We start from the raw sequence: 14,689 nt of genomic DNA on the forward strand, positions 1-14,689 counted from the left end.
ATTAGATCGCTTGAGTTCATATCAGTGATTTTCCATTTCCTTGGTGGTTTTTTTTTTTTTTTTTTTGAACAAAAAAGGTGAACTGCAAAGCAAGATCCCCATCAAATTAGGTGAAGCACTTAAATGTCTCACATAGTGAGAAGCTGAGATGTGACGCAGCCCAGGGAAAAGCTTGTTAAAATATCTTTTCCCCTTTTTGAAATCCTTTTGATAGAGTGTGGTTCACTGGGATTCCAGCCCTGCAAAATCCCAAATCTAGAAATCCTTTGCCAGCAGTGTGATTTATGGTGCTACTAATGATTCTTTTCCACAAAGTTTCTTTAAAAGGTTATTTGAGACTGACTGAATGCCTTCCACAATCTGGTTAGCAGGGAAAGTCCAGAGTGTTTAATGTCATTTTCCTTCTTTCAGTTCACCTTTCAGATTTCTTGGGGCCACATTCCACAACGATATTGCCCTGGTCAAGTCCCCGTCCCTTGACAGGGCAGGGTTTGCTGAGAGCACGCAGTATTGGTATTCCGTGGTAGTTTTTCATTACCTGAGTTATGCATTTTATAACAATGCAGTGTCACATTTATTAAGCCCATGCTTCCTCCCTACAGGCGAGTACAGCTATCTGGGGACTACACTTCGTCAGGTAGATATAGAGCCGGTGCCCTCTCTTGCAGATGTCAGGCAGCTAATAGCGCTGTATGGGATATTGCCATTAGGTAAGAGCACAGCAAAAATTACTGGAGGGCAGAATACAGTGGTTTTGCTTCCTGTCACTAACATGCATTTTTACTGGCTTTGACAGGGCTTGATTAATCGTAATCTAAAGCATTTTGTAGTATAATTGTTTTTCAATTAAGCGTTCCGAGTGAAGACCGTATCATTTTAATAGTGCATAAAGGAGCTTGCACATGCTATTGTCAGGTATTGCATTTCCATACCATCTCTGCTCGCATGTTAACAGTTTGTGAATGGCAGCACATAAAAGGAAATCACTTGGGAAAGATAATAGCTAAAACAAGCTCCAGTGATCAAAATTAATCAAGTTAAGGGAAGGGCTAAGGTTGCAATTTACCTTTTACAAGCTGGCTAATGTTACTCAGCACTAAACAATGCAATCATTTAAAGAATTAGTCTGAATACATTTTGGACATCAGAGAGAACACTTAAATGCCCTTGCAGTTTTAATGCCAGACTTAAGCAACATCTAACAACGCTGTGCTGGGTTGTTTGCTTTTAACATAAAACCTACCCCCATATTTTACTTGGGAATGGCATTAAGCCAAGCTCTACTGATTGCAAGAAGTGCCTGTCTCAAGGGCCTCTACTTGCACTTCACTAGCATCATTTTCCATTTGTGATTTGATTTTGAGGGAGATTTTAACTAGGCATATCCTCCCCCAGGCTGTGTCACTTTCTGCTCATCACCTCTACAGGGGAAAACAACTAACATTCCTTGCCTCCCCTTCTGGGGAATGCATCAAGTGACAGAGCCTTCTCCCCAGACACACACGCTTTCCAAAAAGAAGTGCTCAGGCTGTTCAGGACACACTCTGGGGCTCTCCTCAGGTATTCCCACATGAAGAGCCAGGTTATCAAACGTGATGCTAGCAACACCAGTGAAGTTCTTTCCATCCCAAGCCTTCTTTTGGTTTGGGGTAAGCCCTCAGGGACTGGCCATAAGCTTCACCACGATCAGTTGCAAGATTCAGCAGTTATCCCTTTCTGCACTGATTCAGTGTGGTATTTCACCTATCTGATAACTCCAAGGTTATGTTTAACACCGTCTAATCTAATGAAATCAAGCCCCAAGACACTCCCCAAGGCAGGAGGAATGAGCCCTTAAGTTTCGCACTATTAAATTAGCAAAAAAAAAAAAAAATAAGGAGAGGAGACCCTGGACTAGTGAGAGCGTATTTGCAATAGCAATTTGAAAAATGCCTTGAGGGGAAAAAAAAAAAGTGCCTGAGCCAAAACAAAATCAAAGGAATGGTTTCACCTTTAGGACAATACATTATGAATGGCATTTTACTTAATTAGTCTCAGAATTAATTATATGATTGTGTATGTGTAGAAGTAAAAGTTTCCTCAATTTTCACCTGATGTCAAGGAAAGTCCCAGCTTAAATGGCATTGAGAAAATTATAAGCAGCTGAAAGTAGAAATAATTGTAAAAGATACTTCATCTTAAGCCACAGAGGAGTCTGCTGCACCCCTCATAATAAATCTATGTTTTGTACCAATCTATTACAATTATACAACCAAATATTAATAAAGGCTGTGCGGCTGACAACTTCACTACATCCTGCACAGTGCTGAAATAATGGCATTCATCTCAGCTCTCAGTTCATTGCCATTTATTTGGAACATTAAGCCATTAGGGCACAGACACACAGCCCAATTGATTTATTGTTAAATACTGCTCTTACCTAGCTGCCCCCTTATTCCCATCCCCTTCTTTAAAGTTCTTAAAGTTGAGAGTTCCTCCTTACCTTCACATACGTGGGGGACTTTTCCAGGCTAATCTCCCTCAGAAACACACCAACGCCTTTGGAGCTAGTTTCTCCCACTAATCCCATACTTTGGGAGACATCAAAAGCCTTCAGAAGTGGATGCACACACACCATTTCAAAACTGACTTTATAACAATCACCACTACCAACAGGATTATTATTTACTTTTTTTTTTTTTTAACACCAAGACAGTGATTTTGCTGTGGTGTGGGTATGGATGAAGCATCTCATATTTCCTGCTTGCTTCCACCTCTGGAGTTTCACCGGGGCTTTACTGTAACAGTGCTGTAAAGTACCTAAATGATACAATGGCAGCACTGCAGGGAAGACAAGGTACCACCATCAACCACCTAAATCGCTCTCTATGTCTGTTTTCACAACACAGATTTCCACTAAGCTTTCCCAGGTGATGGAGCAGATTTCTTACAGCCCAGAATGAATTTACCTGGAGCAGCTATTGAAACAGATTTCAAAATGCTGAGCACTCACTACTGGCAGAGCAAGTAAAGCGTAGCAGTCCTGGCATTTGCTCACCCAAATAAAATTAAGGGAACAGGAAAAGATCCTCTTTCTCCCAGCAGATATATTTTACCTGCTCTGCCACGTGCAGCTGCCATACTCCAGCTGGAGAATAGCATTTGCTCCTCTGCAGATGAGCTGACACCACACAGCAGCAGTGCTTAGAAAAGATATCAGCAGTGAAGGATTTTGGAGTAGAGCTAGCCTAAGTGACAAATGGTCAGTCTTCAATACTCACTGAACAGTAACAGCATTTAAGAGGAAAAATGTCCAAAAATGGAGGCGCAGACAGAAGGCAGAGGAGAGAAAGTAAAATACGTGGTAACATCTGGTTTCAAAATCACTGACAAATGCAGCCGTAATAGATAGTCCCATTAGTTTGTTTTCTCTAAAACTGGGGGAGCTGGAAAGTGTCGTTTCAGACAGCAGGAAGGAATTCTGCTAGTACTATGTGCAGCAGGAATCTGTGCCCAAGGCCAATAGCAGAAAGTGAAGACTTGCTCTGACAACAAATGCCAAGCATAAAGCCACAGGTACATCTGATTATATGTCTGTCTGACAGCTGATGGAGTTCGGTAACAACTGCGGTGTAACTGAAAGCAAGTGTCCCCGTGCAGAGCACCAGGCTTGTCTGTACACATCCACATACAGCAGTGTCATTTCAGCACTCTTATCTCAGAAATCTGCCAGTGAAGTAGTGTTCTTTTAACCCACATAGATTTAGAGCTAACATTTGCCTATCCAAAGGTACAAGTAGGGATGGCTGGGTTTTGCTGCAAACAGGGATGTTAGCTGAAGGGGCCACAGTTATTGTTATACACAAGTTCACTCCAGAGCACTTGTGCTACATTAATGAAACAATGAATTCGCATTATAAAATATTTACTGTGAATAAAAAAAAAGTAGAACCATTCCATTACCTTTATGGCAGATTTAAATGAAAGCAATAATAGTGCCATATGACTTTTTACAGGTTCCCAAACAGTTCATGAGAAGGCTCCTTTGGTGAAAGCCTTATTACTGGCTGGACCTGCTGGTGTTGGAAAGAAAATGCTGGTCGATGCCATCTGCACAGAAACAGGAGCCAACCTCTTCAATTTATCTGCTTCCAACATCGCTGGGAAATATCCAGGCAAGAGTGGCCTGCAAATGATGCTTCACATGGTTCTCAAGGTACCATTTTGTGTACTTCCCTGCAAAGTTGTTGCAGTTCATCACTTCTTTTATAGCACAAATAGGAAATTGTATGGTAGTTCCTTCATACCAAACTCTGGTTTCAGCAGGTACACCATTCATATAGGATCCAAAGGGGTCCCAACCCAAATTTTAAACTGTCTTCTTGTTTTCAAGTCTTCAAAACCACTTGCTGACAGCCAGTGTGTGCGCCACTGTAGAGGATGTAATGCCCCTTGAGAAATTGCATATAGTAGCCATATTTTTCACATTAACATTTATGCAAGCTGTGTGTTGCCTCAAATATGAAAAGCATCGTAGATAAAGAAAATTCTGTTCTCTGTTTATATGCACATCAGTCAGGAATGCTTGCCATGCAGCATTTAATCAAATACTAGACTAAGGGTGGTCAAAAGTTTCCTCTGGGACTATCACTGCAAAACAGCTCTCCCCTGTACTGTACTGCTCTGTTTACCTATCAGCAAGCTTCTCAGAAGAGGGAATCTTAGTTCAGGATTACATTAGCAGAAATGTATGAGAAGTCTGGAAATGAAAGAAGGCGTATGAGCTGTGAAAAACATATCCCAAATCCTCATCAGAAAGGGAGACGCTATCCTGGCAGGATTTCTTCCACATTCTAAGTCCTCAGCATTTCTGCTAAGGAAGGAAGCTGGTAAACATTTCCAGAAGAAATACTCTTAAAAAGAAAAAACACAGCGCATACACTAGAAAAAGCCAAATGCAATATTTTTCCAGTGCCAGAGGCCTACTAAAAGGCTGTATTCAAATTGGCTTTCCCAGGGATTTATCAGCTGTATTTTATTAAGTCTAGTATTATAGCAGGTTCTCTGACAGGTGTCTCCATCTCCAGAAAAGACAGGTTTCTCAGTTAAAAGTAAAGCAATCCCCAAGGACCCCAATTTCTTCCTGGTCAGAGTAGTGCCTAAGGAAAAGCTGTGATCATGGCCCTTTGATAACACTGGATCTAGCACTCCCTGTCACAAGCTAGTGCCATCAGACTGAACTAATACTCCCTCCCCTCCCTCCATTTCACCCTTCTCCACTCAGTTTCTGTGCCCTCATCAACAGCAAAGCACATGTCTGGCTGCAGGCACAGCACACACACCATCCTTTCCATCATCCAGTCCCTGCTGGAGCACAAGGCATTTAAACACAGGAGAAAGAAGGGCAGTCTTTTTCACTCCTAAAAGGTTCCAGATGAAGATATTAAGGTGTGTTTTTTATATTCATCTACACATAATATACATTAGCTGGAACATATATTATATATATATATATGCATACATGTTTGTATACATAATGTGTGTATAATCATAAAGATAGATGCTTAAAAACCCTCATTTTTTTCCCAGATTACACAAGATCAAATGTTACCATTATCCAACACCTCCTCCAAAATTAGTGAGAAGCAATCCAAGCTTACATACACTTCTCTACTGTAGTTCCTGCAAAAGTAGCAATGACAGTTCAGGGCACCTGCATGATGTACTAGGATAGAAATTGCTCAGAGTCAATCACATGGAATAAAGGCTGTCCAGGCACTTGCTTATCAAAAGGTGACTCATTCCAGCTGCAACAGCAGTACTGCTCCACACTCCACTCCCTTAATAACAGAGCAAATAGCACAGCATAGTCTCTTCCCAAGGAATGCTCGTCTTTGTGCTCTTTTCTCTGCAAGCTCATTTTGGCATAGCACCTGTCTTAGCATCATTCACATCAGCTACATTTTGTTTCCATTCTTGATTCCTTTGGTTGTTTGACCTCTCCCTGCCACCTTCTGTCCACATGGACACATCACTAATTTGTCCCATCTGCTGATTATGCTCAGAGCCAGACTAGAAACAATCTTCCATCTACACAGCTAGCACTCTCAGGCTGCCACCACTCAAGTTACAGTCCCTCTTCACCTGGTTTTGAAGATGCTAAGTGTCATTTTCCTTGTCTTTGGGAAACTCAAGTCCCTACCGAGGCCACCTACTCCTCTTGTTTTACAATCAGTTGCTGTTTCTTTATAGTATGCAGTAATTCCATGCAGTTTGATAGTCCTGCACCTGGGACAGAATAACTTCATGCAGCAGTTTGGTCAAGTTATTTCTTGACTAATGAGCTGAAACTCTTTGAGAGATCTCCATCCTACCTGTCATCTCAGTCAACTACCAAGTCGGCTCCCACCTTTGATTTGGTCTACGATACCAGTTGCCATGGCTCAGAACTGCTTATGCTGTGCCCTTCATGTCCTGGAGCCATATCCCCACAAACATCCACCTTCCTTCAAGTTTTTTCTGTGCAGCAACAGCTGAAAGTTATCTGGCAACAGTCAGAGCACTGACACACTAAGTATGCCATCACACTGAGCAGTACTGTCATAATAATCCTTATTCTCCTACTGCTCTGTGGCCATCTATTATGCTTCCAGTAGTGCTCAGAATCCACCTTTTACAGCTGCTAGCACTATCAGGTCCTGTGCTCTAAAGCAGTACAGAAACTGGATTATACTCTTAGACATCATTTTCTTAATCAGTTTTGATTAACTGAGAATATCAAGCAAGAAGGAGAAGGAAACCTTTATATTCTTATTTGCAGGTGTCCACTGTTACCTGAGCTACAGCAAACACAAGACAAACACATATTGCAATTTCTTTGACATTAGAAACATGAAATACTTTCCTGCAAAAAGCTATTTTCACCCATGGTGAAAATATCAGGTATACATACTTGCTTTATTGTAAGACTACAATAGAGTGGTATGTACAGCATACGAGCCATGAAAGCAAATGGTATCCTGCAGCTGACATGTAGTGTGAGAGCTGTAAATATAAAATGCTACTGTCAGACCTACTGCAGTACACCTCGTTGAAGTGCTTTGCATGCAGATGATTACTGAAGCATTCACCTGATCTCTATAATCAGAGACTTCTGGCCTTTTTTTTTTTTTTTTTTTGCAAACAGCAACTGTGAATGTTGTCAAGCAAGCTTTCTGCTCCAGCTCTCTCCAGAAGTGCCTTATGTGAGCTAGCGAAGCCTACAGTTGTAAGTGAATGACAGGAAACATGGCAGTTATGTTTCTGTTATCATACAACCCATGTAACCACTGTTAAACACCAGGATTTACTAAATATGAATTAATGGTGCTCTGTGATAGAGGTGAAGTAACCCTGCATTTTCATTTACTTATCATATCAGCAAACAACAGAGTTTCTATAATGAAAGGAAACTCTGGAGAGCATAAAATGACCATCAGGAAACTTTCTGTCCATAACAGAGTGTTGAGTGCTGGCAGTTGTTTTGTGGGAGACACCCTAAACAAGTGAACAGCACTGGAAAAAATGAAGCTTTAATTTGTTTCAGATGCAAGAGCCAAATTCATCCCCCACTCCCCGTATTTCTGGGAGGAGACTTGCAAGAGACATACCAGCCCTGATCCAAAAAAGAAACTTGTGTGTTACTCAAAGCAGGCATTTTAAATGTCATATGGAGGAAATGACTTCTCATACCAGAACAGGAAAACACCAACATTTCAATCTGCCTATTCAAAGGAAATGTAGGGAAGATTAATATTGAATAGGAAAGCTATTGAAAGAAGCTGGAACACCAGGCCCAAGCTCTTGTGTCCTCCATAAAGACAAAGTCCACCAGGTCAACTGTGCTTCTGAGAAGAACAGATCCGTCTCTAACATCCAAATAATTCCCTGCAGTTCTCAAAACGAATCTCATCCTTCAAGCACAAACCAGAACATCCTGGAATCTCTCATTTAAGCCACATTTTCCATTTACTGAGCCAGCTTGAGCTCAAATGGAGCTTTCTGCCAGCTTGTACCAACCAAGGGCTTGGCTCTCCCCTGTTCCCATCAAGGCACAAACACAGCTGCAGCAGTGCTACAGCTTACAGAAAGTGTATGAAGGAAGATAGTGAGGTAAACAAACTAAGGGAAATCCAGAAAGGATCATGGAGAAAACACAGAAGGCTGATTCAGTGACACAGAGGTGTTAAAACACAGGTAGTTCACAGGGCTTAACTCCAAGGCAATAAAAGCCACAAGCACTGGTCTTCCATTAGCAGCCATAAGGCAGCCATCAGGTTAATCACTGCCAGAGTGAGACAAGCCCTCTTTCAGCAGGGCCACAGCAACAGAAAGCACATTGTGCAGAAAAGCCACACACGGGAAAGGGTTATGAGTGCAACACTGACCAGGCTAAAAGGTTGGGAAAGCAGTGGTCAGGAGGAAATACCAGCACAGAAATCGTGTATGTGTATCGACAGCTCAGCGTATGCTGTGCAGCCGCCTGTACTGAAGGAGTGTTACAGTGCTGCACAAGTATTTCAACACCGTCATTAGGAGACTGCATTATCAGGCTATTTGGTTATGCTGTTTAGCAGATAATACTGAATAAAAGTGTTATACTAAAAAAAAAAGATTGAGCTTATCCAAATCCAAATTATATAATCCTTGCATTTAGAAGCAAGGATTTTGAAATCTAGTACACTGTCAAAAATCTCTATTTAGGGCCAAAAATTACCCTTTCATTACATTTCATTACAACTGAAATTTGGAATAGCACCCTCAGCCTTTCTTCCAGCTGTCCAGAGCAATACTTTTATCTTGGTGTAGTGCAGCCTGCTAGAAGCCCAGGCACTGGAAGCCCCCGGAAGCAATGAACATCACCAGTGCTCAATTTGACTTATTTCCATGACAGAAGCTTTACACTGCTACTCTAACATTGAAAAATTCATTGCATCCTGTTAGAAAGTATTTATAGTTATTTTTCCTCTCTGTGAAGCCAGAGTACATTGGCATCATCCCTGTAGTACTGAAATACTTGCTCCTGCAGTTAAAGTCTGATCAGAGATTTCAACATCTCTGCTTTAGCTGTTTTGGAGCATTTCTGTGAATATAAACTTCAGATCAAGCAGTTTTCAGCAACAAATTCATCTTCAGGAAAACTTAGACTTGCATCTTTTAGCAAAATTCCTTCAAGTTTAACCAAAACCTTCAAGTTCGGAAGAGCTGTGAGCATACAGCCCCTGCTAGAATCAGGTTTCTGTACTTTGATGTGTACTGATTTCACTATTAAACTCTGGCCCTCAGGTGTGAAAAAGTTAACCCAAGTTAACAAAAATGCCGATTGACCTTTGTATATTGACAGACAGCAAGAAAAGACTCTCTCAATAATTTCCTGGAAGAGCAAATGAAGCCTCCATTGCTCAGTGCTGACCGTCAGACAGCAGCTTCCAGCACAGACCGCTGCTGACTCAGTGCAGTATTAGAAGGGTTAAAGAGCCATCTACTGGCAGCTCCAACAAACTGGAGAATGCAGCAAAGCTAATAACATTTCAATTACAAATTAATTATGTACAGTGCATTTAATTATCCATGGATTCAAACTGTCCATGGATAATTCAAATGAAGCACTTTCACGGGGATGTGCAGTCTGCTACTTATCTGCCAACAATGTAAATTAGATGCTGATAGATTCTGGGTGCCTGATCTGGCAATAGGAAGATGACTGAAAAGCAGCATGCTGACTTCAGTTACATTAGCACCTACCAATGCCAGGAAAATAGATTCAGGCCACTTTATAGATTTAAGTCATTGCCTTAAAACAGAAAGCCCAGAAAAAATACCTGTTTAAGAGCCAGCCAGAACTGAGCTTCTTCATTGCATTTCCACATAATTGGTGGGGAAAAAAGGGGACAAAAAAAAAAGAGGACAACAAAAGGTGTGAAAATACTGAACGTTTTTCCTTAAGAGTTAAAATGAAACCGTAGGCTGATTAAAACCTTCAGGCTCCATTTTAGAGAGCTGCTAACCACTGAAATCACCTCTGAGCCAAATGGGGAAGTTCTGCATCTCCAGACTGCAGCAGCCCCATGGAAGAAATGACATGGTTCCCTTTGAAGTACCTGAGCAGAGCTCAATCCCTGCCAAAAGCTCCAACAGCCTCGGTAGCCTCCCCCACCCCAATTCTCCATGTCACATCACGCTGCAGCATCAGACACACAGGTATGGAGGAAACACTGCAGAACAGCTACACTGCTCCCCAGACTTCATACAGATGCAGCACCTCTCAGAGCAAAACACACAGTGCTTCTCTACATTGACTTAAACTGAGCAGTAACCCGTGTCAGTATCTGAGACATCACCAGGGTCATGAACATGAACAACAAGAGGAGAATGCATCACAGCAAGAGCAGATCCCATGGTGACAGAGTCTACCAGGGTGGTAACGCACGCACACACAGCTGGTAAACTTGACTAGACAGCATGCCACTAGCCCAAACCCCAGCCAGGGAAAAGTAGGTTTCAAGGGGAGCAGTCTCACCTTACCTCAACTGACCTCCTCCCCAGGCACACACAGACAACAAAAGTGAAAAATTTATTGTTATCTTATGCTTCAGAAGGTAAAGGGAAGCATTAGAAACATCAGGAGAGCCCAGGTGATAGCCCATACATTAGCAGTACTGAATTTAGTAAGGAATTCTGAGTCAATTTCCATACATTAAAACAGATTTCAGAGTCAGTACGTGAAATGCAAATATTGTTCTTTAAGAAGGCACAAGTTTCTTTTAGCAACTAATCTACAGCTTACCTTTTTCTTCCCAAATTTTAATTATCCAAAGAACACCCATCACACCACCATTGCTACATGACCACTGCAACATTACTCTTCTCTGCTTGCCTCCAGACGTATTTATAAGCTGCCATGTGCTGACTGAATTCACCTGCAAGTGCAAATCAGTGGGGCTGATTTGCATTTTCTGCAGGTGTCTGAGCCCTTAGATAACAGGATACTCAGCAGAAAAACCTGTGTCTAAGGCTGCTGCACAGTTCAATTCAACGAAAACCCTAAGCTTGCTCTCTCCACTGTACCTGTATGCAGGCTTAGGAATATAAAACAGACCTCTGAAAATAGATAAATAGAAGATAGATAAAAATCATCTGACCTTAAAAGGGCAGTTAGTATTGCTGTACTATTTTAATCCATCATTTTATTCAAGCTTGCATACTCAATACGTTGCAGGACTGAGAAGTTACCCTTTACAGTTTTACACACAGATACATGTTCACAGAACTGCCTAGGTGCACATATCCGTTTTTGCAGGATATTCATATTACTTTTCATGATATGATGCATTGTTCTTTAATCCTCGTTATTAATGCTAAATAGTCCCAGCTTTCTAACAGAAGAGAAAGCTTTATTTTCCTTGATGAAGCCATTCTGAACTCGGAGGTACCACTTGACATACTCTAGGGCTGACATGAGACATGTAGCTGCAAATAAAGTGCCACATGCCAAAGACGGCATTGTTTCCACCTCACCCCATCAGCAGCACAGCAGAGCAAGTAAATTTAACAGCTTTCATCTACTATTCTTTTCCGCTGTCTTCCGTCCATTTTTACTGTAGAGGCACACACGCACTCTTGGTGTTTTTGAAACGTGTCCATAAAAATGAACTATGGAGCTTTGAGGGGAGATGTTCATGACTTAATTCTTCCTTCACTGTCTGTCAATCAAACACTAGACTTATGATAAATACAACCTATGGATTTTGTATGCTTCCTGCCTGGAAACAGCAGCTTCAACTGCGGAAAAAAAAAAAAAAAAAAAAAAAGGAAAGAAAAAAAAAAATCAGGAGAGAAGAATGCTGCCTCGTTACCCATTGACTCCTCCAGCCATCACTTCTGTTGCTGAACGAAGCAGCAGAGCTCAGAAGAGCCACTGGAAAGTGATTAAAATTTGGCAGTAGAATGTCTAAACCACTGGCGTTTCTATAGCAATAGGGAGAGTGCAAGATGTGAAAAAGCCTGTAGCATTGCTGCCATCCTGCTGTGAACCAGAGGTATAGTGCTCTCACTTTGGAGCTGGAAAGCCCAATTCTGCAGACCCCCCTTCAAATTTAACAGGCTCCATTTTAATTCCTTGGCTAACTGCAAATTAAATGCTACGTTGTAAGCCAGAAGATTGCATACCAGCCTATTTTACCGAAAGATGAGCATTCAGTAGCCACGTCGTGCCTCTCTCCCCATCTGTTTTGACCTCAGAAACCTGGGGAAGGATCCTATGGGCAACCAGCGTAAAGCTGCTGGTGGTCTGCTTGCCACTGACCTCCAAGTCCAGGTTTTAGCAGCTGAATTTGGGTTGGGAAATGCAGCACAAGCATAGCAGTCAGCATGATCTGATTTGGGTTGGGTTCTCCACGTTAGATTCCTAAACAGAAACTGTTTGATTTGCCAGGTCTACTGAGCAGAGCCAGTGCTATCCATGAGTGCTGAACGTTCCCAGAAAAAAAAAAGTAAACCAAGCTAATTTTAACTGCTGAAATATGGATTCAAAAGCATAATTACAGGCACCCGGGTATGAAATTGTAGCCATTTTAATCAACTTCTTGCGTCCTCTCTCCCATTTTCTCTTAGGTGGCTAAGCAGCTGCAGCCTTCAGTCGTGTGGATTGGAGAGACAGAAAAAACATTTTATAAATCAGTGCCGAAGGCTGAAGAACAGGTGAGTTGCTCCCTTTTTATTTCAGTGCAGATAATTTCTCCTGTTGCCTTACAGCAGACACAAAGGAACAGGTGTATTTCTTAGCTTAGCACATACCAATATGACCAGACCTGCCAAAGCTTGCTTGTTAATAGCTTGTCTCACTAACATTTTTTTTTTTCTTTTAAGAGAGTCTTGTGACCTCTTGGGGGCTCTTAAGAAGTCACATTTCTCTCCTACACACCCGTACTTGCTTTATTTAAAAATAGTCCAGTCGCTGCTCATCAGTGCACTGAAAAGCAGAAGAGAATAATGGAGAATTTCAAAATATGAGGAGAGAAACTAAAAGTTAGGATGAGCTTAAATTGTTCAGCTCTATTAATTTGAGAAATTGGATGGAGCCAAAGTGAACAATAAAGGAACAAGGATAAATTTCCACTGTGAAAACAAAGAGCATATATTAAATAGTTATGTTTACAGATTATTTTCGTTGGACTCCCAGGAGTCCCATTTCCATTGCTTCCATTCCTTCCTGTCTTGTGTAGCTTCCCCACTAGAAAGAAAATTAAAACACTGCCCAATAGGCACGGCAACTCAGCAACCACAGCAGAGAGCAATTCCCCTGAAATCCTGATTAGGTTCATGCTGCTTGCAAAATATTTTGATTTTAGAACTCCATGTGAAAAATTAAACCTTTTTTCCTAAGGCAAGTCCTGCGTGTCTAGGCTACGTGATGGACACACACCTGGTGTTTTGGAAGACCTCATCACCTTGGATGTGGCTGTTAACTTCTGTGAGGGCTGCACGAGCTGATGGGTGTGCACTGATCGATGCCCTCTGGTGGTCCTTACACCAAAAACAAACCTTTCTCTTCAGCTCAAATTTTCACAGCATGTGCAGATGAGGATTCAAATTAAAACTAGGGACCAAAGATTGCCTGGCTCACTCATGATTTTTAACTGTTTTGAAAGCCTCCAGTGAGGAAAAATTTCTCCCCGTGCCCTCCTCAGAGTCAGGGATATCACCCCTGTCCCTGCAATCCAATCACTAGATCTGCAGGTATTTAATGAAATGTCTCCTCTGCACTTGGTGCGAGTGGGGGGCTCCAGGCTTGGAGTCACTCATGTCCCACTTAGCTCACAGCATAACCAATACTTGGAGCCAGGGAGCATGAAAGAGGAGGGACAGGCAGAGGCAACGGGCAGTGTGGGGAGCCTTCCCTAGGAGCACTCAGGAGAGGTGGGCTTTGGAGAAGACGAGCTAAATTCAGCCCTCAGAAGCTGGAGGGACTGGAAGTGACTTTACTAATCCCAGCATGACATTTCTGGTACCGTGACTGAGAACCTGGTAAAAAGACAACTCAAATTCTTCAAATGCCCACTCAAAAATAGTCTCTCTCCAATCCTCTGTAAGGGATGCAAAGCAGTCAAATATCAAATATGTTATGGTAACCCAGTTGCCAAGGATGATGTGCAAGCAGTTCAGCCACTCATACTTACGCAAATAAGGGTCACCTTCACAAATCACCCCACTTTTCTCCAGCTCAGGTGCACATGATGGCTGAGATCCTGGCTTGCCTGTTTGACAGCTTCTCTTGCTGCTGATATATTTCTTTCAAGGCGGAGGAGATATTATTAGCTTTCAGTACATATCCATTGAATGTGTGCACTGTGGACACACATTAGTTTCAAAGTGTAACAGGAGCTGCTGGCACACAACTGCCAGTCTATCTTAGTAGGCTTAACACGAGAGTGGAACTTTTCACTTGTGTCTGGAACTGGCGCAGCCATTTAAAATTTTAAAATTAAGATGAGCACATCTAACAAACCATGAATTAGTGCTAACAAACCATGAATTAGTGCGAATCTGTGGATATTATGTCATCCAAAAACTTGATGTTCGAAATGTAAGGAATAAATTAGGACTTATTTTCATAAGGGGTGAAAAAGGAAGCAGACAATTAAAAAAAAAAAAAAAACTCTGCATTTTCTAT

At 41.8% G+C, this 14,689-nt stretch overlaps 1 protein-coding gene across 1 annotated transcript in view; it reads left to right on the top strand.

Annotated features, from left to right (window-relative positions):
- Nucleotides 1–14,689, top strand: part of DRC11 (dynein regulatory complex subunit 11) — a gene marked incomplete at both ends in the record, with an annotated part of 98,838 nt that overhangs the window by 75,526 nt on the left and 8,623 nt on the right. Inside the window, 3 exons of the mRNA XM_082763216.1 lie at nucleotides 603–710; nucleotides 3,996–4,195; nucleotides 12,631–12,717. Of these exons, the coding sequence (XP_082619342.1) occupies nucleotides 603–710; nucleotides 3,996–4,195; nucleotides 12,631–12,717 (395 nt within the window). The remainder of the gene's footprint in view (nucleotides 1–602; nucleotides 711–3,995; nucleotides 4,196–12,630; nucleotides 12,718–14,689) is intronic.

This window comes from Aythya marila (assembly GCF_965140915.1).
Source record: "Aythya marila genome assembly, chromosome: 6".
Classification (NCBI taxonomy): Eukaryota; Metazoa; Chordata; class Aves; order Anseriformes; family Anatidae; genus Aythya; species Aythya marila.